At 38.8% G+C, this 24,593-nt stretch overlaps 1 protein-coding gene across 3 annotated transcripts in view; it reads left to right on the top strand.

Moving 5' to 3' along the window:
- The window catches only part of LOC102186672 (transmembrane protease serine 11A), a 57,072-nt gene that overhangs the window by 25,955 nt on the left and 6,524 nt on the right, over nt 1–24,593 (top strand). For 2 of the 3 annotated variants that reach the window (XM_018049511.1, XM_018049509.1), the window contains exons 4-8: nt 10,150–10,217; nt 12,141–12,301; nt 16,819–16,857; nt 19,035–19,206; nt 22,660–22,919. In XM_018049511.1, the coding sequence (XP_017905000.1) occupies nt 10,150–10,217; nt 12,141–12,301; nt 16,819–16,857; nt 19,035–19,206; nt 22,660–22,919 (700 nt within the window). The remainder of the gene's footprint in view (nt 1–10,149; nt 10,218–12,140; nt 12,302–16,818; nt 16,858–19,034; nt 19,207–22,659; nt 22,920–24,593) is intronic. The other variant, XM_018049510.1, reaches the window with a different exon arrangement.

The raw sequence follows: 24,593 nt of genomic DNA, 5'->3' as shown, positions 1-24,593 counted from the left end.
CATGTGATTTGTTTAGTGTTTTTATCTTAAAAGAACCTTGTATTCTTTCAAATGCTTTTTCTGCATCTACTGCGGTGATTATATGATTTTAATCTTTCATCCTATTGATGTGTTGTGTCACATTTATTGTTTTGCATATGTTGAACCAACCTTGCATCCCAAAGATCGTTGTTGTTAAGTCACTAAGTCATGTCCAACTCTTTGTGACCCCATGGACTACAGTATGCCAGGCTTTCCTATCTCTCACCATTTCCTAGAATTCATCCAAGTTCATGTCCATTGAATCAATGATGCTATGCAACCATCTCATCTTCTGCCACCCTCTTCTCCTTTTGCTTCCAATCTTTCCTAGCATCAGGGTCTTTTCCAATGAATTGGTTGTTCACATCAGGTGGCCAAAGTACTGGAGCTTCAGCTTCACCATCAGTCCTTCCAATGAGTATGCAGGGTTGCTTTCCCTTAGGATTGACTGTTTAATTAATTTTTCTCAGAGATAAGTCTCACTTAATTATGGTATATTATCCTCCCAATATGCTGTTGAGTTTTGTTTAATACATTGTTGAGAATTTTTGCACCAGGAATATTTGTAGTTTTCTTTTCTCGTAGTATCCTTACTGGCTTTGATACCAAGGTAAGGCTGGCCACTCAGTTTGGGTTTGGGAGTGTTCCTGGGTTTGGGAGTGTTCCTTCTTCTCTGGTTTTTTGGAAGAGTTTGAAAAGGAATGTCATCAACTCTTATTTAAATGATTGGTAAAATTCACCAGTGAAACCATCAGGTCCTAGACTTTTCCTTTTGAGAAAAAGGCTTTTCCTTTTTTATTACTGCTTTATCTCCTTACTCATCATTGGTCTCAGATTTTTTATTTCTTCATGATTCAGTCTTCATTGTATTTTTCGAGGAATGTATCCATTTCTTCTAGATTATCCAATTTGCTGGTGTATAACTGTTCACAGTGGAAAATTCTTAAAGAGATGGGAATACCAGACCACTTGACCTGCCTCCTGAGAAATCTGTATGCAGGTCAAGAAGCAACAGTTAGAACTGGACGTGAGACAACAAACTGGTTTCAAATAGGAAACGGAGTACATCAAGGCTGTATATTGTCACCCTGATTATTTAACTTGTATACAGAGTACATCACGCAAGATGCCAGGCTGGATGAAACACAAGCTGGAATCAAGATTACTGGGAGAAATATCAATAACCTCAGTTATGCAGATGACACCACCCTTACGGCAGAAAATGAAGAAGAGCTAAATAGCCTCTTGATGAAAATGAAAAAGGAGAGTGAAAAGTTGGCTTAAAACTCAATATTCAGAAAACTAAGATCATGGCATCTGGTCAGATCACTTCATGGCAAATAGATGTGTTAAAAATGAAAAGAGTGACAGACTTTATTTGGGGGGGGCTCCAAAATCACTGCAGATGGTGACTGCAGCCATGAAATTAAAAGACGCTTGCCCCTCGGAAGAAAAGCTATCACCAACCTAGGTAGCATATTACAAAGCAGAGACATTACTTTGCCAACAAAGGTCCGTCTAGTCAAAGCTATGGCTTTTCCAGTAGTCATGTATGGATGTGAGAATTAGACTATAAAGAAAGCTGAGCGCTGAAGAACTGATGCTTTTGAACTGTGATACTGGAGAAGACTCTTGAGAGTCCCTTGGACTGCAAGGAGATCCAACAGTCCATCCTCAAGGAAATCAGTCCTGAATATTCATGGGAAAGACTGATACTAAAGCTGAAACTCCAATACTTTGGCCACCTGATGCAAAGAACTGACTCATTGGAAAAGACCCTGACGCTGGGAAAGATTGAAGGCGGGAGGAGAAGGGAACGATAGAGGATGAGATGGTTGGATGGCATCACTGGCTCACTAGACATCAGTTTGAGTAAGCTCCAGGAGTTGGTGATGGACAAGGAAGCCTGGCATGCTGCAGTCTATGGGGTCACAAAGAGTCAGACATGACTGAATGACTGAACTGAACTGTTCACAGTAGTCATTATGATCCTTTGTATTTCTGTGTTATAACATCTACTCTTTCATTTTTTATTTTATTTGAGCCTTCTCTCTTTTAGATATTCTCACTAAAGCTTTTCAATTTTATTTATCCTTTCAAAAACACAGCTGAGTTTTGCTGATCTTTTCTATTGTTTTTATAATCTTTATTTTACTTATTTCTGTTCTGATTTTTAATACTTCTTTCCTTCTGCTATCCTTGGGATTAGCTTGTTCTTTTTATAGTTCCCTGGGGGCTAAAGAGACCAAGAGACCAATAAGTCTCTAAAATCCTGTGAGCACCACCAGTGCTCATGTTGGCCATGTTCCATACAGGCTTAGGATAATCATTCACAGTTCTTAAATTTTGGATTTTGAAAAAGTCTGGTTTTTATATAGATAGCTTAGCAAGCTTAAAGGATTTCAATAAGGACTATCAAGATTATTATCCTTATTTTTAAAGGGCAAAGAATATAGACTGCCTTTGGAGATGGGTAATCATTACACATTGTTTGTACACGCCAGGAATCAAATTACTGAAAAAGTCAACTAGGAGAAAAAATTCCCCTCAAATATTCATGGGCAGTTTTATTTTTTCTCTAGGAGTATTGATCTCAATCTGGCTAAATCTCATTAAAAAATGCTAATGAAAACCTCCTGGTAAATAAATGCAAGCAGTATTGTTGTTTAGTTGCTAAGTCATGTCTGACTCTTTTTGACCCCATAGACTGTAGCCCACCAGGCTCCTCTAGTCCATAAAATTTTCCAGGCAAGAATACTGGAGTGGGTTGCCATTTCTTTCTCCAGGGGATCTTTCCAACCCAGGGACTGAACCCACAATTGAATCTACAGATCACCTGCTTTGCAGGCAGATTCTTACCACTGAGCTACCAGGTGTGATCCAAATGCAAGGTAAATGCAAGGCTTTCAATAAATTCTCTTTCTTTTATTAATTCATTCAAAAAACCATGCTACATTCCTACATACTGTAGAGTATGAAAAGGCTGATTGTCCCTATCCATAAAGAGTTTGCAGTTTAGTAGAGGGCTTCCCTTGTGGCTTAGCTGGTAAAGAATTCGCCTGCAAGCAGGAGACCTGGATTTGATCCCTGGATTGGGAAGATCTCCTGGATAAGGGAAAGCCTACCCACTCCAGTATTCTGGCCTGGAGAATTCCATGGACTGTATAGTCCATGAGGTTGAAAGAGTTTGACACGACTGAGCGATTTTTACCTTCAGAGGAGATAATGTATTAGCATAAGCAACTATATTAAGGAGTAAAAGATATAAGAGGGATAAGAACAATTATGTCTTCCTTGGTGGCTCAGAGGTTAAAGCGTCCGCCTCCAATGCGGGACACCTGGGTTCGATTCCTGGGTCGGGAAGATCCCCTGGAGAAGGAAATGGCAATCCACTCCAGTATTCTTGCCTGGAGAATCCCATGGACGGAGAAGCCTAGTAGGTTACAGTCCACGGGGTTGCAAAGAGTCGGACACGACTGAGCGACTTCACCTAAGAACAATTAAGAGAGAAAAAGGAAAGATTACTTTGAGGTTTAAGGAATTAACCCAAAGCAGGTCTTATCTGAAATAGACCTTGAAGGAGATTCAGAAAAGTAAAACCAGCAGGATTAGAGAGAGAGCCACAGACCAAAGGAATAGTCTGAGAAAGGCAAGCATGCCAGGAAACAAGAGCCATGCCTGAGAACACTGCTCCCAAGCATGAAAGATAATGGTGGTGCTGATAGGTGGCAGGGGGGGGATCAGTGGCAGATGGTGAAAGCATCTAAAATGAAAGACAGGCTACATGTGTGAACAGAGTTAGTTCGGGAATGAGAGTTCAATGGCTGGGTGTGTCTATTTGTTTGAGTGGAAAGCCTCTCCCTAACTCTTTCATTAAACACACAACCAACCTTCCATTGCCCTCTTATAATTTAATCTCAGTTCAACTTCCAGTATTTCAAAATCATCATACATAAAGAGGTACCACCCTGAAAGAGGGACTTTTATTCAATGTTAGGAGACTAACTCCAATCACAAAACTCTGCAAATGCCCCCAAAAGGAAGAAAGATAGATTTATAAATCACTAAATCTATTAAGTTATACAAATAATAAATTTATAACAAGTTGGCACACAGCTTTAAAAACAGTGTCCTTTGAAACTTCTGAGAATTCAGAATTAGAATGCCAAAGTGTTGGCAGATTATTTGATGAAAGAGGCCTTAATCTGCCAGGGAAACATTTTTAGAGGATCTCTAGAAAGCAGGTTCATATATAAACTCTATTCAGCAATAAAGTTTGCATTCATGTTTTCTCGGGAGAAGGCAATGGCAACCCACTCCAGTACTCTTGCCTGGAAAATCCCATGGACAGAGGAGCCTGGTAGGCTGCAGTCCATGGGGTCGCTAAGAGTCAGACATGACTGAGAGACTTCACTTTCACTTTTCACTTTCATGCATTGGAGAAGGAAATGGCAACCCACTCCAGTGTTCTTGCCTGGAGAATCCCAGGGATGGTGGAGCCTGGTGGGCTGCCGTCTATGGGGTCGCACAGAGTTGGACACGACTGAAGTGACTTAGCAGCAGCAGCATGTTTTCTCTGTTTTCCCGTTTTAAATTCCTTTGGCACAGGAACTTCTTAGCCAGTCTCTGTCCCCCAGTATTTCTCAAGCTGTTTTCCTGGCTACATGGATCACCTTAAGATTTTGGGCTTCACACCAGACCAGGCTATACGGCTCACATAAAATTCTGGGCTTCAGTCCAGGCCCAACCAATGAGACTTTACAGGGACAGGTACTGGAATTTGAACTATAGAGAAGAAACTTCTATATTTCTGTGATTACAAAAGTTACTTCTACCTAGATTCTTCCTGTGTTATTCTTTTATTGCTTACTTTCCCAGACACCTGAACTGTTCAAAGATGGAATGGATGCTGGGGCTGGATAGTCTCCTCAGCAGGCACTTTGCCAGATGAATGATGTCATCTGGAGTCAAAAACTTAATCCAATACTTTTACCAACAAGTCACAAACAGCCAAGGGATCTACTGTGGGTAGAATTTCAGAGGATAACTACAAACCAGACTATTTTAAATGCCTAAAGAAATTTACTTTTACTCCTTTTAATATTGGTCAATTTTCTCCTCTTTGTTTTTGGTTAGCCTTTTCTTTTCTTTTGTATTTCCCCCAGATACTGAGTAACAGGACTGGCTCTGAGTACCACAAAAGGAATGATTAAAATAATATTACTCTTACGAAAATATATCTTACCAAACAATTTCATTTCTAACATATGAACCCCACATTTCTTCAGCCCATTTAAACTTTTCTTATTTAAAGCCAAATGAGTGTATATTCTGGATACAAGCATTTTCTCTGTTTTCTAAATACTGCCTTGGATGGAAAGTGTAAAAAATATATTACCAAATATATCTTTACAAGTTTTACACTTTAAGTCAATCAACTGTTTATGCTATAACTTATTGCCATATGTTCTTTGATAGAAATTGAAGTAAAATGTACATTATATTTAACAAGGAGGCTGTGTGATTGATAAGAGATGAATGTAAAGACAGAAACGTACATTTAAATCCCATTATATTAATCCACATGATGCTAGGGAAATTCACACAATGTCTCCATGTGTCAGTTCTGTCTTCAAATGAAATAAGAATCAAAACATGTTTTATTTCATAGCTATTATGAGGAGTAAGGGAGATCATGTATATTTTGTTTCCTAATCAAGCTTTTTATGAATGCCTGATAGTGCTAAAAAAAGTCATAACTTGTTCCTTGATCTCTGAAACAGTCTTCTTTTTATTTTCATTAAGAGTTTAAACTTTTCCTGTCTCCTCCTTAAGAATTTAGGATGTAGTTTTTTCACATTTGGCTCATCAGTCAAATATGAAAATCAGTGCCTGGATTCAGATGACACTGGTCACTAGCGGATACTGCAAGCCAAACTCTACATGTGATGTCACAGCATCATGGTGCCTTGTTGCTGTTGTTCAGTTGCTAAGTAGTGTCCTACTGTTTGTAACTCTATGGACTGTAGCAGGCCAGGCTCCTCTGTCCTCCACCAATTGCCAAAGTTTGCTGAAATTTATGTCCACTGAGTCAGCAATAGATCTAACCATCTCATCCTCTGTCACCCCTTTCTTTTGCCTTCAATCTAGCCCAGCATCAGGGTCTCTTCCAATGACTCAGTGCTTCATATCAAGTAGCCAAAGTACTGGAGTTTCAGCTTCATCATTAGTCCTTCTAATGAATATTTAAAGTTGATTTTCTTTAGGATTGTCTGTTTTGATCTCTGCAGTCCAAGGGACTCTCAAAAGTCTCCTGCAGCACCACCGTTCGAAAGCATCAATTCTTTGGTGCTCAACCTTCATATGAGACAACTCTCACATCTGTTCATGACTACTAGAAAAACCATAGGTTTCACTCTATGGACCTTTGTCAGAAAAGTGATGTCACTGCTTTTTAATACACTGTCTGCATTTATCATGGCTTATCTTCCAAGGAGCAAACATCTTTTAATTTCATGGCTGCAGTCACAGTCTGAAGTGATTTTGGATCCCAAGAAAATAAAATCTGTCACTGCTTCCACTTTTTTCCCTTCTATTTGCCGTGAAAGTGATGGAACTGGATGTAATGATCTTAGGTTTTTGAATGTTGAGTTTTAAGGGACCTTTTTCACTCACTATACAGTGGAAGTGAGAAATAGATTTAAGGGCCTAGATCTGATAGATAGAGTGCCTGAAGAACTATGGAATGAGGTTCGTGACATTGTACAGGAAATAGGGATCAAGACCATCCCCAAGAAAAAGAAATGCAAAAAAGCAAAATGGCCGTCTGGGGAGGCCTTACAAATAGCTGTGAAAAGAAGAGAGGCAAAAAGCAAAGGAGAAAAGGAAAGATATAAGCATCTGAATGCAGAGTTCCAGAGAATAGCAAGAAGAGATAAGAAAGACTTCTTCAGCGATCAATGCAAAGAAATAAAGGAAAAGAACAGAATGGGAAAGACTAGAGATCTCTTCAAGAAAATTAGAGATACAAAGGGAACATTTCATGCACAGATGGGCTCGATAAAGGACAGAAATGGTATGGACCTAACAGAAGCAGAAGATATTAAGAAGAGGTGGCAAGAATACACGGAAGAACTGTACAAAAAAGATCTTCAAGACCCAGATAATCATGATGGTGTGATCACTAATCTAGAGCCAGACATCTTGGAATGTGAAGTCAAGTGGGCCTTAGAAAGCATCACTACGAACAAAGCTAGTGGAGGTGATGGAATTCCAGTTGAGCTGTTTGAAGTCCTGAAAGATGTTGCTATGAAAGTGCTGCGCTCAATATGCCAGCAAATTTGGAAAATTCAGCAGTGGCCACAGGACTGGAAAAGGTCAGTTTTCATTCCAATCTCAAAGAAATGCAATGCCAAAGAATGTTCAAACTACCAAACAATTGCACTCATCTCACATGCTAGTAAAGTAATGCTCAAAATTCTCCAAGCCAGGCTTCAGCAATATGCGAACTGCGAATTTCCTGATGTTCAAGCTGGTTTTAGAAAAGGCAGAGGAACCAGAGATCAAATTGCCAACATCCGCTGGATCATGGAAAAAGCAAGAGAGTTCCAGGAAAACATTTATTTCTGCTTTATTGACTATGCTAAAGCGTTTGACTGTGGATCACAATAAACTGTGGAAAATTCTGAAAGAGATGGGAATACCAGACCACCTGACCTGCCTCTTGAGAAATCTGTATGCAGGTCAGGAAGCAACAGTTCAAACTGGACATGGAACAACAGACTGGTTCCAAATAGGAAAAGGAGTACGTCAAGGCTGTATATTGTCACCCTGATTATTTAACTTATATGCAGAGTACATCATGAGAAACACTGGACTGGAAGAAATACAAGCTGGAATATTGCTGGGAGAAATATCAATAATCTCAGATATGCAGACAACATCCACCCTTATGGCAGAAAGTGAAGAGGAGCTAAAATGCCTCTTGATGAAAGTGAAAGAGGAGAGTGAAAAAGTTGGCTTAAAGCTCAACATTCAGAAAACGAAGATCATAGCATCCGGTCCCATCACTTCATGGGAAGTAGATGGGAAAACAGTGGAAACTGTCAGACTTTATTTTTTGAGCTCCAGAATCACTGCAGATGGTGATTGCAGCCATGAAATTAAAAGACGCTTACTCCTTGGAAGGAAATTTATGACCAACCTAGATAGGATATTCAAAAGCAGAGACATTACTTTGCCGACTAAGGTCCATCTAGTCAAGGGTATGGTTTTTCCTGTGGTCATGTATGGATGTGAGAGTTGGACTGTGAAGAAGGCTGAGGACAGAATTGATGCTTTTGAACTGTGGTGTTGGAGAAGACTCTTGAGAGTCCCTTGGACTGCAAGGAGATCCAACCAGTCCATTCTGAAGATCAGCCCTGGGATTTCTTTGGAAGGAATGATGCTAAAGCTGAAATTCCAATACTTTGGCCACCTCATGCAAAGGGTTGACTCATTGGAAAAGACTCTGATGCTGGGAGGGATTAGGGGCTAGAGAAGAAGGGGATGACAGAAGATGAGATGGCTGGATGGCATCACGTACTCGATGGACGTGAGTCTGAGTGAACTCCGGGAGTTGGTGATGGACAGGGAGGAACTGGCGTGCTGTGATTCATGGGGTCGCAAAGAGTCAGACATGACTGACTGAACTTTCACTCTCCTCATTCACTCTCATCAAAAGACTCTTTAGTTCCTCTTCGTTTTCTGCCATTAGAGTGGTGTCACCTGCATATCTGAAAGTGAACGTGAAAGTGAAGTTGCACAGGCGTGTCCAACTCTTTGCGACTCAATGGACTGTAGCTTACCAGGCTCCTCCATCCATGGGATTTTCCAGACAAGAATACTGAAGAAGGAAATGGCAACCCACTCCAGTATTCTTGCCTGGAGAATCCTAGGGACGGAGGAGCCTGGTGGGCTGCCATCTATGGGGTCGCACAGAGTCGGACACGACTGAAGCGACTTAGCAGCAGTAGCAGCAGTAGCAATACTGAAGTGGGTTGCTATTTCCTTCTCCAAGGTTGCTGATATTTCTCCCAACAATATTGTTTCCAGCTTTTGATTCCTCTAGCCTGGCATTTTGCATAAGGTACTCTGCATATAATTTAGATAAGCAGGGTGACAATATTCATCCTTGACCTACTCCTTTCGCAATTTTGAACCAGTCAGTTGTTCCATGTCCAGTTCTAATATGATGCCTCAGCAGGTGATTAAAATTCTGCTCAAACAGACCCAAAACAGTAGTTTTCCTTCTACTTCCCTGTTGACATAAACTGAATAACACAACTTTGACCTAAACCTGCAAGACCACCTTACTCTTTCTTCCTCCCTTGCCCACTCTAAGGCTCACAGTCAACAACAATTAAAAGATCGTTGCCTCTTTCCTAAATCTCTAGTACTTCTTCCCTGTACTCACATCCAAAGACCTGCAAAGAAATCTGAGACCTGCAATGCCAGGATGAGTGTTAACCTGACCCACCGACAGGCTACTACCAAAATATACCCAGCATTTTATATGTGTTTAATCTTTACAATCCTATGAGTAGCATATCAACATCTTTGTTTTAGATGTTAGGATAGTGAGGCTCGAATTGGCTCAGTAACTTTCCCACAGTCGCCCAGTTTATGAGTAGCAGAAAAGGTTGGCTTCAAACCCAGTACTAAGCCAGGGTTCTCTCCACCACCTCTCAAGGACTCCCTCTATATCCCATCTCTGCTCTCCATCTTTCTGCTTCACTTTCTATGGAATTTTAGGAACATAATGTCTATCCCAAATACCTGCATCAGCATATTAGAGTCATCTGGGAGATTTTTACAACTACAAATGCCTAGGTTTAATTTAATAACCAAATTTAATTACCTAGGGTAATTTATAACCAAAACTCTGGCAGAGGCACTCCAGCATCTTTAAGTCTTTTCTTTTTTCTTCTGAAAATGATTCTGTTGCACTGTTAGATTTGAGAACCAGTGGTTTAAATAATGATATTACTCATGTTAAACATTTTTATTTTACTTTAACATTTAATCAGTGGTTTGTTCTTATTATAAAATATCTTATTAACACATAGTTTCTCTTTATTGTAATAACAGGTGGATGAGACATTTATAGATTCGGCCTTCAACAAGCATTATATCAAGAACCAAGTAGTGAAACTGACGTATGTATGCTTGGGCAAAGGTGACTTCACAGTCTAGAGTGACCAAAAGCACAGGAGACAGGAACCTTTATACACTGTTGCCTCTACGAGACTGGCTTTTGGCCAGGACTTCTTATTAATATGATTGCAACAACAGTCTCACCATCATTTTGTAAATGCAAAAACTGAGACTTTGGGAGGTTACATGAAACGTTCAAAATTCCCCAAGTGACAGAACAGGATTCAAATCCCATCAAGTGATGGATGGTAAGGCCTGAGACTACCAGAAACCAGGCCTTGAGAAAACCCAGCAGCATGTCACTGCACGCACCAAATTGTATTCTTTCAATATATATGTCATTTTAAAAATATTAAGGAGCCAAAGTTGACTACAAAATAGGGTCACAAGTCTTTCCTGTATTGAACCCCTAGTGACAGGAGGCATGCCCAAACACAAAGAAATAAATTTGAAATAAATTTCCATTTGTAGAGGTGGAGGAGGAGACTCATATAGACTGAGAAATTCCTCAGAGGTTTCAGTTGTCTGGAAAGTTCATAGCAAAACATGTATGTAACAGATACAAACCTATGGGCCTGTGTGACTCATTTTCTTAAAAAAAAAAATGAGAATATCCAGATGGATATATTTGAAGGAAATAATAATCAGTTTTCTTACCAATAGGCTAATGCCCTATTTGCAGAATGGCTCCAAGTTTCTTACACCTTTACCGAGTAGCTAGTGACCTCCAGAAGGATTTTACAACATAAATTTGATACATTTTATAATATCTAGGAGAGACAAAGCATGTTTTTGCTGAAACTTTCTAGATTTCCTGCCCTCCATTTTCAAATTCTGACTTGCCATAACATCCTAGCAAAATTATCATAGCCTTATGCACTCCTTTGAATGTGTAGTCACTATCATTTTGTAAGTTTTTGTGTGGGTGCATTCCACCTGGTAAGCAATGTTTTCCCTCTGATTTAAGAAGAGGGGATATTTGCCAATTTGACATAAAATTCTGATTATTTATAGCTTCACATTCCAGAGCCTAAATGAACCACAGTGTATAAAATCCCTTCAAATTGATACCATTTCCTCTTTTTTAAAGTCAAGGGATTCCGGAAAATAGGGCTTTCATGCTTTTTATAGCTTTGATCTTTTGAAGCATAAAAATAAGAGATGTGGCGGATCAACATATAGCTTTCCATTTGTTAAAAGACCTTTAACTGTTTGATTTTCATATTTTAAGTTTATATGAAAATCCAGCCCCTCAAGTGAAGGGGCTTAAACGTGTTTATATAGAAAAAGTTCAAGGAATTGGATATGCTTAATTTGGAGAATACTCAGAGACCAAGAATACCAGTGTCTTCAAATACTATACATGGAAGAGAGAACTGATGTTTTACGTATGTCCCAGCTGGTAGACATAAGCCTATGGAATGGAAGCTTTAGGGAGATATGTTCAACTCCAAGTGAAGAACTCTCTTAAAATCAAAGCTGACCAAAGAGAAATAGCCTATTTATGGAAGTAAATTTCTCATTATTTTAATTACTTGCTGGGGGAGATGACCACTTATCATGGAGGCTTAGAGCTGATGAAGGTATCACGTGAGTGATAGATCAAAGACACCACTGAAGTTTTTTCCAGTCTTCAGGGTTTATGATTTTGCTGATAACATTTTAGTGTCTGAGTCTTATACAAATGCTATAGCAAGCCTTCAAATTAATGGCAAAATTCACTTACAGCAAAAAGAGAACATGAAGAGGGAATATATGAAACAATCTTGAGTCAGAGTGACATAAATGAGAAGCAATGTGAGATAATCAGCTGCTGACACTTTCAATTGAGGCATAATTCAAGGGAATAAAATACAAAAAAAAAAGAGTGTAGGATAATACTGGATGTATTCTTTGAACAAGTACCTTTCTATTCTGTGTCATAGTCCAGAGGAAGATGGGACGACAGTAGATGTCATTATGGTGTTCCAGTTCCCCTCTGCTGAGTCAAGTGCAGTGAGAAATAGGAAAATCCGCAGCATCTTAGATGAGAAGATAAGGAACACAAGAGCCTTGTCAATAAACACCTCATCAGTAGAAGTTAATGGTAAGTAGGTACCTTTCTACGTGATGTGAAGTTCTCTATTAAGTCTATTTTATGTCTAATCATAAATTTATTTACTATTATTTCCATTCCAAATAATAGCTAGAATTCAGATAGAAAAAAAATTCAAGTTAAAAAAGTGACTTTTAAAGGTTTTATTGTTCTCTGATAAAAGCATATCTGAAATTAGTCAAGTGGCTTTTCCTGTAGTAATTGACTGGCACTCATCCTGAAATAAAAGCAAACCTTTACCACTAACAGAGTTCATCTATCTGACCCATCCACTGCCTCCATGATTAAGCAAGTGAAAACACCAAGTGTTGAGCAATGGCTGTTTTTCTGTTTCAGAAACATAAACCCAGTTGCTGCCGTTTAAAAATAGAAATAGTTTCGGTGAATAGTGAAATTGTGAAATTTGTGTTAACTTTTTTCCTTTGGGCATTTGGGAAAATGATAAACTAACTTTGGAGCCACTAAAAGCCATCTTACAAGTAGTGATTAAAATAATCACAAAACTAGAAATTATAGGAACAATTACATCATCATTGCTTCTCTAAAACAAGTAACTTTTATTGAGGCCCTTCTCTATGCCCTTTACATTAGCATTTAACTTCTTTATTCTTATGAATTAGGCAAATTCATCTTTAAAGATGTGAAAGAGGGGCTTTAGGCCTTCTATCTATAGTGAAAGGACTCTGGTAACTAAAAAGGGCAAAGATTTAGTTAAAGACCCAGTAATTAAAAAGGGCAGAGATTCAAGTCTATTGATAGATTGCTAATTTTTTGAGAGGCTTTATGCGAAAAAAAAAAGTGTTCTTTGGTCAAACACTTTTTAGAAATGCAGTCTACAATATTGACCTCTTAGAAATTCACCCCTTATATTAGCATACCAAAAATTCTCAGGAGTCCAGCCAGATAGAAACCTGTTTGAAAGTAAAAGTGAAAGTCACTCAGTCGTGTCCGACTCTTTGCAACCCCATGGACTGTAGTTTGCCATGTTCCTCTGTCCATGGAATTCTCCAGGCCAGTATACTGGAGTGGGTTGCTGTTTACTTCTTCAGGGGATCTTCCCAAACCAGGGATTGAACCCAGGTCTCCTGTATCACAGATGGATTCTTTACCATCTAAGCCACTAGTGAAACCTGAAAACCTGTTTACCCCTGTTCATTAAGCTGCTTCCACAAGCATCTATTCCTGAAAGACAAGTATAGATTTCCCCTACACATTCCAGTGGACACCAGAAGAGAATCAGAGTAAGTGTGATTCATAACAGACATGAAACAGAAAGCCCTGCCCTTTCAAGGGTCTGGCTGACTCTATAGGAGGAAACCTGACCAGGAAATAAAATCTGTGGGAATGGGATGGGCAGGGATGTGCTGATGAGACAGAGTCAGTTAGTCAGGAAATGAACCTGGGGACCTCTCCCAACCCAGGAGGGAAGAACCTCTCAAGGGCTTAATCTGCCTTCTTTGTTTTCTCCTTTGTGGAGAAACAAATGAATCGAGGTTGTGAAATAGTGGAAGTTGTGATTAGTTACAAGATGTGTTCTACATAATTTTAAATAACCAGTTAATTTGCAAGGAACTTAAAAGCCTGAGCTATCTGAAACCAGACATGAAGCATGAAGTGGCCATTGGGTATCTGGGCTTTTTGTTTCTTATAGGTTCAGCTTGTGACCTGTAGTCTGTTTTAATGTCTATAGTAGATTAAAGGGCAGGACGTGCTGATGAAGAACCTGATTTGAGAGTTACCTGATTCTAACTCCACTGAGTCACTACAGGACTACGCAAGTTCTGTAAAGGACTTGTATTTACAAAGTCCACCAAAGGACTACCATGCCTTTTCCTCCACTTTCTCATCTACAATCTTGCAAATATAATATTTGTTCTTCCTTAAGTCACAGAAATATCAAGCGGTGGGAGGGGGGTTCAGGATGGGGAACACGTGCACACCCATGGCAGATTCATGTTGATGTATGGCAAAACCAGTACAATACGGTAAAGTTAAAAAAAGAAAAAGAAAGAAAGAAATGTTAGTAACTTAGAAAAAAAAGAACATATACAAGAAAACAGAAAATATAATATTGAACATATAGGCTATTAGAAAGCTAGAAAATTGTGCATATGCTTTAGAAACCTGAAAACATTAATGCAAATAATTGGTGGTAGAAAAAACTAGAAGCCTGAAGGTTTCCAAATTTCCAAATGTGAAAAAAGCAGCATTTACTAGCACTTAGGAAAGGCTCACTTGGTAGAAAACTGATTAGAATCCTCAAGGCAATCCTTGTAGACAAAAAAACTGCTCTCCAGCAATACTTAATTTGGGGGATTTCAAATGAATGGAAAATTGCAGAAATTCTAGACAAAGTCTAGAAATAACCTTGCAGTCCTAGATTTATCCATAATCTGGCAAGAATCTGTGTTTTGGTTTGACAAATAACTGTGCGGTGTGCACCCTTCCTGTGATGTGATGTCAGAACAAAATTAATATTGACTCCTTTGAATTGCAAATGCCATGGCTGTGGAAGAGCTGCTCATCACCCATGTGCTGTTGATGTGGCCAGTCCTTATCATGTTACTTGTAGTGTGTACAGCCCTGAATACGATTACTGTCAACTCAGAAGCGTGTTAGAGGGTCATGTTCAAAACTAAGGTGTTAATGTTTGTTTTCACTCCTAAACGTAGAAAGTAAAACCATTTTGTCAAAATTGGTAATTTGCAATAGTCAGTCACTTGTATATGGGCAGTTTACCTTCAGGTATAATCATTCTGTCTAAAATGCTTTCCTCAAAAATCCAATGAAACTCCCAACTATTACATGTACCCTGGTCTCATTCCTGGAAAGAGCTGAGTTGCATCTTGCTCAAACTAAGCAGAAGAAGCTCTAACTCAAGAATTCTAAATTTATACCATTGTAATGCATTACTAACATGGGGCATATTCAAATACCTCATTTTATTTCACTTCACTTTATTGCACTTCACAGATGTTGTGTTTTTTTTTTACAAATTGAAGGTTTGTGGCAATCCTGTGTTGTCAGATGACAGTTAGCATGCTTTAGCAGTAAAGTACTTTTTAATTAAGGTATGTATATTGTTTTTTAAGACATAATGCACACTTAATGGACTACAGAATGGTGTAAACATAAACTTTTAAATGCACTGGGAAACAAAAAATTTTGACTTGCTTTATTGTGATATTTGCTTATTGCCGTGGTCTCGAACTGAACCCACAATATCTCCAAAGTATGCCTATAGTTTTAAAACGTAAAACAAATTTACTACCTTAAAACTACATTTGACCAAAAATCGAGTTTCTTCTGTAAATAAAGACTGAGGATCTGTACTGAGCAACTGATTCTTCACTATATAATGATTTAGTCATGCCTTTTACGAGTTTATTGGATATTCTCAAGAGCTTCCACTTTGTATAGTTCATCATCATTAGTTTCCCAAGTGAAATTTATAGAAGGTAAGTGGAAAGAAACATTCTTACTGTGCATAATGGGAAGTTAAATGTAGAGAATATGAGTCTGAGACACATAGGACTGGTAGAAATAAGTAAAACCATCCATCCTCATTCTACCTATTAAGCGCTTTTATTTTGAAAACTATCCCACTTTTCATGCAACCATTCATCAACTTATGTTTGTATTTCCTTTATCAGGTTACCAACTTTGTTGGAAATGACAGAATTTTATCTTAGATTCTGTCCAATAATTAGCCTCTACCAGTATCCAGCAGATGTATGATAACAATATATAGTAGTTTATTCCTCGGGGAGGGGAACATTTTGGTAATTTAAGAACTGTGTTTTAGAAGTATTTTAAATATACTTTCTGTGGTAATTTTCAAAGTTTTTTTTTTTTTTTTCATTCTTAAACCCTTGCACCAAAGAAAGGCTTACGTGAAATCTTAAACAGAAGAGAGAAAAGCAGACTTGTTCTAGTTGAGGCTGAGTTTGCACCTAAAGACTCCATTAGTTGTTCCCTCTTTCCCCACTTTCTCTATATCCTTAAGTAAAATCCAAAGATTTATCCTAAGCCATTGGAAAGCCACTGTTCTGTATTACTACAAATGATTTGTGGGTTTTGATTATCCATATTTGAGCCTTAATCATTTACTATATGTGCAGTGCTTAGTCACTCAGTCATGTCCGACTCTTTGTGACCCCATGAACTGTAGCCCACCAGGCTCCTCTGTCCGTGGGGATTCTCCAGGCAAGAATACTGGAGTGGGTTGCCATGCCCTCCTCCAGGGGATCTTCCCAACCCAGGGACTGAACCCAGATCTCCCACAGTGCAGAATTCTTTACCATCTGAACCACCAGGGAAGCCTAGAGATTGCCTATAAATCTTTACCAAAACCATACATATATCCTGTTATATCAGCTGTTTTCCTGACTCACCCATATACTCAAATTTCTGGACTCCATATATGATGAGTATTCTCTGATTTCTGGTCATTGAGTCCAACTAGGAGAATATCAAATTATCATTCTTTGTTCTATCTTGTTTTTCAGCAATGAGCTCATCAACAGGGAAGCTAACTGTCCAAGCATGTAAGTCTAGTTAGTTTATAAACACAAGTTCCATTTCCATCTCAGAAAGCATAATATCTTCAAATATTAGCTCATAATTTCCCACTCATGTTCCACATTTTCTTTTGGAGAGAATAACAATTGTGTAAAAAATGAAAATACTTTTTTTCTAACTCTAAAACCAACCTTTTTTGTCATCTTCAACAAAAATATTTTACATGGTGGAAATCTAGGAGCAATTTGAAGAAATTTTATATTTCTGATTTGGAATAAATGGACTTGCCTTGATAATTTTTAAACGCTACTAATTATGCTTTCTACTGAGAAGTAAAATAATGAGAAAGTGATAAATGGAAAAGAGATAGACTCCTTTACTTGTGATTGTCTATACAATTTACTGATCATACTTGTCTTCATGGTTGACAGCAGCTCCACTCACTCACTTCATATCATTATTTGCTTCATATCACTGTGGCCTAAATTTTGAAAGAATTTTTTTAAAGTGGCGATGACTTTGAGCAAAGGTGTTCATTCATATTCATCTGTCTTGCAAATATACTATACAACATTCATTCAATAAATATCTTTTTAAAATCTACCAAGTGCCAGAAAGTGAATACAAGTGTCACTAAGACATGATTCCTCCTCTAAAATTAAGGGTTTGAATTTAGAGGAAGACATAAATCAATCAGGAAATGTTAAAACAGTGTGATAAATGCTATGACAGAGATAGTGCAGTGAAAGTCAATCACAGAGTCAGCTACCTGACTTGGTCTTATGGGGTCTGAAAGTGATCCTTGAGACAGGAGAAAGGAAGGACCACAAATCAAGCGACAAGTGGGATGAATGTCTTGGGCAAGGAGAATAGTATGTAAAAATGTCTCTAGAAAAGCAAGAGCATGATCACTTCTTGTAAATGAAAAATGTCAGTGTGGCTGGAATATAGGGTTGGGGATTGGGGACATGAGAAAGGGGTATTATTAATTAATGATTAATAGTCATCAAGGACCAGAATCATGCTAAAACATTTCAACTTTGTCTGGAATTAAAAGTCACTCAAGGGTTTTAGATAAATCAGAAAGGCCACTCGGGTTTCAGGGTGGAGAATGGATTGGAGGAGCAACACTGGAGGTAAGGAGATGATCAGGGAAGCTGTTGCAGTCCTCCAGGTGAGAAAAACAGTATGGCACCCCACTCCAGTACTCTTGCCTGGAAAATCTCATGGACAGAGGAGTCTGGTAGGCTGCAGTCCATGGGGTCACTAAGAGCCGGACACAACTGAGCGACTTCACTTTCATTTTTCACTTTCATGCGTTGGAGAAGGAAATGGCAACCCACTCCAGTGTTCTTGCCTGGAGAATCCCAGGGACGGAGGAGCCTGGTGGGCTGCCCTCTATGGGGTCGCATAGAGTCGGACACGACTGAAGCGACTTAGCAGTAGCAGCAGCAAACTAGAGATGGCAGTGATGGGGATTTCTAAACAACTGGCCACAGCAGGAGTGTCATCAGTACCAGTACAGTGAATTTCCTCTTTTACACCGAATTTTTTGGAATAAAAGTTGAACCTACCATATTTTCTTTATTAGCAGCATGCTTTAAACAGGCTTCATTCTTAGCGGGAATCCTAAGCAGCAAACTAATCTCTGATCTGACACACAGAATAGAGTACTTATTTATCCCCACCTATAGCGAATGTGATATTTACCTGGAAACACAGAATCCTCCATCCTAAAGAATAAGAGACTGGTCATGATGCATTAACCATGCCACTTGAGGAACTAGTCACTCAGAAAAATGTATGAGAGAAGGAATTCCAAGGAATTGGCAATTACCTCTCTGATCAGTTCTTCTGGTGAGGACTTTTATGTCAAAATAACATGGTGGGATCACCTAAAACCAGGAAAGAATCATCTTAGTAGGAGCTCCCAGAACATCTGGATAATTGACACTGCAAGTCCTCAAGACATACACTTTGTGGTGTGTCAATACTTCTCAGACTTAAGTAGCTTCAGTGGACAATGTATATCCATTCTATAAATAGAGGGAGTGAGCAAAGCATCAATGAGAAGGTGGATATTCATATTGTACTTGTTTATATAATGGCAGATGCAAACACTGCACTGCAGCCCTCTTCTAATTTCTCTGTATCAAGAGTTATAGAGACATTTCTTATAATTTAACGATCGCATCTCTTTCAGGTTGTGGGAAACGAGTTGTTCCATTAGTAAGCAACAGAATAATGTCTGGAGAGATCGCGGGCAAGGCTGCCTGGCCTTGGCAAGCTTCTCTTCAGCATAAAAACATACATCAGTGTGGGGCCACCTTGATTAGTAATACTTGGCTTGTTACTGCAGCGCACTGCTTTAAGAAGTAAGTGATTGATGTTACTACTACTTAAAAAACCATCTGAGTTTTATTGTGTTCTGAGTAATAATCAACATCCCCGAGTAAGGCTGAGGTAAAATAAGAAAAGCATCTTTCACGTCTTTGTACTTGAAGTTATTTGGAAAGTTCCTAGAGGGAGTAGTCACTATCCTAGTATATGCTAATCAGGTCCTTAGGGTTTTAAATAAAGAAATTATGGCTAGAGAATGTTTGGATATAACACTGGTGGTGAAAATGTAAATTGGTACAGCCAATATGAAAAACACTATGGAAGTTCCTTTAAAAAAACTAAAAATTGTGTTGCCACATGATCTAGCAATCCCACTCCTGGGCATATATCCAGAGAAAACTCTTAATTCTAAAAGATACATGCACCCCAATGTTCATTGCAGCACTACTTACAGTAGCCAAGACATGGAAGCAACCTAAATGTCTATCAACAGATGAGTGGATAAAGAAGATGTAGTATATATGTACAGTGGACTAGTATTCAGCCATAAAAAAGAATGAAATAATGCCATTTGCAGCAACATAGATGGACCTAGAGATTATCACACTAAGTAAAGTAAGCCAGAGAAAGACAAATATCATATGATATCACTTATATGTGAAATCTTTAAAAAGATACAAATGAACTTATTTACAAAACAGAGGCAGACTCACAGACATAGAAAACAAACCTACAGTTATCAAAGAGGAAAAGTGGGGAGGGATAAATTAAGACTTTGGTATTAATAGATACTCACTACCATATATAAAATAGATAAACAACAAAGACCTACTGTATAGCACAAAGAGCTATATTCAATGACTTGTAATAACTTACAGTGTAAAAGAATCTGAAAAAAGGAATATATATAAGCTGAATCATTCGATGCATAGCTAAAACATTTTGAGTGAGTAAAAGTCATTCAGTTGTGTCTGACTCTCTACAGCCCGCCAAGTTCCTCTGTCCATGGGGATTCTCCAGACAAGAATACTGGGAATTACCATACCCTCCTCCAGGGGATCTTCCCAACCCAGGGATCGAACCCAGGTTTCCCACATTGCAGGAGGATTCTTTATTGTCTGAGCTACCAGGCAAGCCCAAAATATTACACATCAAATATAATTCAATCGTTTTTTAAAAAAATAATTAGGTTGATAAACAAATATCTATATGCACAGCATCTGTATCTTTGCCTATTCCTCTTCAATGATGTTATTAATAGTTCAGTTAATTAGTTAAGGAATATTAGTCAGTTCAGAGACTCTCAGTCATATCTGACTCTTTGAGACCCCATGGACTGTAGCATTCCAGGCTTTCCTGTCCATCACCAGCTCCTGGAGCTTGCTCAAACTCATGTCCATCAAGTCGGTGATGCCATCCAACCATCTCATCCTCTGTCACCCCCTTCTCCTCCTTCAATCTTTCCCAGCATCACGCAGGATCTTTTCTAAGGAGTCAATTCTTTGCATCAGGTGGCCAAAGTATTGGAGCTTCAGCTTCAATATCAGTCCTTCCAATTAATATTCAGGACTGATTTCCTTTAGGATGGACTGGTTTGATCTCCTTGCAGTCCAAAGGACTCTCAAGAGTCTCCTCCAACACCACAGTTCAAAAGCACCAAGTCTTCAGCACTCAGCTTTCTTTATAGTCCAACTCTCACATCCATACTTGACTACTGGAAACACCATACCCTTGACTAGATGGACCTTTGTTGCTCTCTAGGTTGGTCATAGTTTCTCTTCCAAGGAGCAAGTGTCTTTTAAATTCATGGCTGCACTCACCATCTACAGTGATTTTGGAACCCAAGAAAATAAGGTCTTTCACTGTTTCCATTGTTTCCCCATCTATTTGCCATGAAGTGATGGGACCGGATGCCATGATCTTAGTTTTCTGAATGTTGTTTTAAGCCAGCTTTTTCACTCTCCTCTTTCATTTTCATCAAGAGGCTCTTTAGTTCTTCTTCACTTTCTGCCATATGGGTGGTGTCATCTGCATATCTGAGGTTATTGATATTTCTCCCAGCAATCTTGATTCCAGCTTGTGCTTCATCCAGCCTGGCATTTCACATGATGCACTCTGCATATAAGTTAAATAAGCAGGGTGACAATATACAGCCTAACCCACTCTTGCCTTCTAACAGTCTAATCTCTGGAAAGAACCGTTGTGATTTTTTAATGTAAATGAGAGTACATTACTCTCATTAAAATCATCCAGTGAATTCCCATATTATTTGAATAAAATCTAAGCATTTTATTCAAGACCTATTTGTTGTTGTTCAGTTGCTATGTTCTACTCTTTGCAACCCCATAGACTGCAGCATGCCAGGCTCCCCTGTCCTTAGCTATCTCCCAGAGTTTACTCAAACTCATGTCCATTGAGTCAGTGATGCCATACAACCATCTCACCCTCTGTTTCCCCATTCTCTCCCTACCCTCAATCTTTCCCAGCAATAAGGTCTTTTCCAGTGAGTCGTCTGTTTGCATCAGGTAGCCAATATCTTGGAGCTTCAGCTTCAGCATCAGTCCTTCCAATGAATATTTAGGGTTGATTTCATTTACTTTGATCTTCTTGCAATCCAGGGGACTCTCAAGAGTCTTCTCCAGTACCACAATTTTAAAGCATCAATTCTTCCACACTCAACCTTTTCTATAGTCCAACTCTCACATCCATACATGACTATTGGAAAAACCATAGCTTTGATTATCTGGACCTTTGTTGACAAAGTGATGTCTCTGCCTTTTAATATGCTGTCTATGTTCATCATAGCTTTTCTTCCAAGGATCAAGCATCTTTTGATTGACCTACAAAACACTCTAAAATCTGGCCTCTGCCTACCTTGCCAAACCTCATTTCCCACCATTCTTCCTTTGTGTCCTGAACTGCAGCCAGTCTGTTCTTGGGATATTTGCCTGAAAGGTTATCATCCCATCTTCCCATAGCTGACTGCTCATCAACCATGTCTCAACCCAAGTGCCATGTTCTCAAAAGTGACTTATCTAACTACCCCCTTGTACCCTAGTCCACTGCCTTATTTATAGTCCTTATCGCTACTCTAAGTTATTGATCTATTAATTCATTTTGCTCTTTTTCCTTCCCTGGAATCAGATGTACCCACCAGCAGGGGCTTTTCTGACTTGTTCACCACTTTATTCCTGGCATTTCAAATAAGGTTCAACATGTAGATGATCAATAAATATTTACTGAAGAAATGAATGAACAACATTTTATAGGCTTTACAGTTCTAAAATTCAATAATTCTGTACTGGATTCCAGCTCAAAGATGCTCTTTGTATATATTTTATCTTTCAAAATAGTAGCAGTAGACTATATGGTCAAAGAAAGTTATCATTGAATCCAAGTGTATTAGGGTGGAATTTTCTTTTTTATCAGCCTACATGCAATTATTGTAATGCAGTTCATATATTCTGTTAATATCTAAACTTTTCCAGTAAAGCAAACCCACGTCAGTGGACTGTTAGCTTTGGAACAAAAATCAACCCTCCATTAATGAAAAGAAACATCAAAAGAATTATTGTCCATGAGAGGTACCGCTCCCCAGCAAGAGAGTACGACATTGCTGTTGTGCAGTTCTCTCCCAGAGTCACCTTTACTGATGACATCCGTCGAATTTGTTTGCCAGAAGCCTCTGCATCCTTCCAACCAAATTCAACTGTCTATATCACAGGATTTGGAGCACTTTTTTATGGTGGTGGGTATCCAAAAACGAATCACGGAGCTCTAAGCTCTATTTATGACAGTGTTATTTAATGTCCATTAGTAATATCCTATCAGACTTTTCCACACAGTTTGGATTAGGGCTTTTGTTTTGCAAGTGACAGAAACTCAACCCAAATTAACTAAGTAAAAAATAATAATAATATGGCAAATTTGGCCCTTGTAATTTGGAATTAAGAGGTGAGATGAGTCTGACTTCAGATACATGTGGATTCAGGAATTTGTGTGATGTCATCAGGCTCTGAGTTTTTCCTTGGGTTGGTTCTGGTTCCCCAGGTCACCTTCATTACAAGGGATTCTAGCGCCACATAGTGGTGAGAGTGGCCAACAGCAGCTCAGCGTGTACATCTTCACCTAGCTGATGCCAGGGAAGAACACGTGTCTCTCTTTGCCAGAATCTATGTTAATCCCTGAAAAGGTCTCTTTTGGCCCAGGTTGTGTCCAGGGGTACCAGACTGACTGGTTGACTCAATTCTCACTCTTAAGCCTACAGAAAGAAAAGTAGATATGTGATTGGCCGCCTGGTCAGAATCACATGTAATGAGGGAAAGAGCTCCAACAGGAAAGGCTTCAAGGAAGATATAAAGGGAAAAAAGGTTCCCTCAGAAACACTAAAGTCTATCTCTATGTCCCATTGCCTATGCAATGCCAGATATACATTAGATACGCTAAAATACTCATGCCCGCCTTCACTCTGACTCCTTCACTTTGAGCCTCACCTCTGTGAGCCTCCTCTCTTTTTCACCTCCCTTTCCCTTTAGTTTGCTCCATCACTTAGTTTCACTTTTCTCAGCCACCTCAAACATGTTTCCTTTGCTCAGCTATAATCTCCAAATGCAGCAAAATCTGCATCAAACCTAAAGAAGCTAATTAAGAGTGAGTGGGGTAAGAATACTGTATAGAGACAAATCATCTCTGATGATTTCCACTGACCTCTCTAAAATGATTTAACTTGATATACTAACAATCTCCTAAGAAATAAAATTGGCTTCATGTTTTAAGGTTTTCAAAACAGACTCAGACACACTCTGGATTCTAAAATCTGGTCCAGGCGCATGCATATAACAACAGCGACAGGGTTTCTTTGACTCTAGGCTTGAGAAGATAAGAAAGGACTTTTTGAGAAAGACAAAATTCATTCACAGAGCTCTATACAATTTATTGATATACAATAAACTCTAAAGAATAAATCATTAATTCTCGTTCTTCACTAAGGAACCAGGAATACCTTTCACTAATGTGGTTGATGATGGGCTTGATGGTCTTTAGATTTTTCTCCGGATGTTCCATGTGGTCTCTTTAATGTTATATTTCCAATCACAGAAATTATTACCCATAGCTTAATAAGCCCAGGGAGCTATAAGCCTCACAACAATGTCTTCTCTCTATCTAATGGATCTTCTCCTAAGATGAGTTGCATTCTTTATTTGATGAGAGGAGCATCTCAGATTCCCTTTGCCTTGATGGAAAGAAATAATTTCTGACCTGGAGTCTAAGGTTGGCATAGATATACATGTGCCATAATAGTTTTTGAATAGCAATAGAATCTAATTTATGTAGAACACTATAATTAGCAACAAGATACCTACTTTTTTAAAGCACCAATGGAACATTCGCCAAGATAGACTATATCTAGTTCTATAAAACA

Source organism: Capra hircus, chromosome 6 (genome assembly GCF_001704415.2).
Source record: "Capra hircus breed San Clemente chromosome 6, ASM170441v1, whole genome shotgun sequence".
NCBI classification, from domain to species: Eukaryota; Metazoa; Chordata; class Mammalia; order Artiodactyla; family Bovidae; genus Capra; species Capra hircus.
Note: the sequence above shows the minus strand (reverse complement) of the source record. Positions and strands in the feature narration are given on the sequence as shown.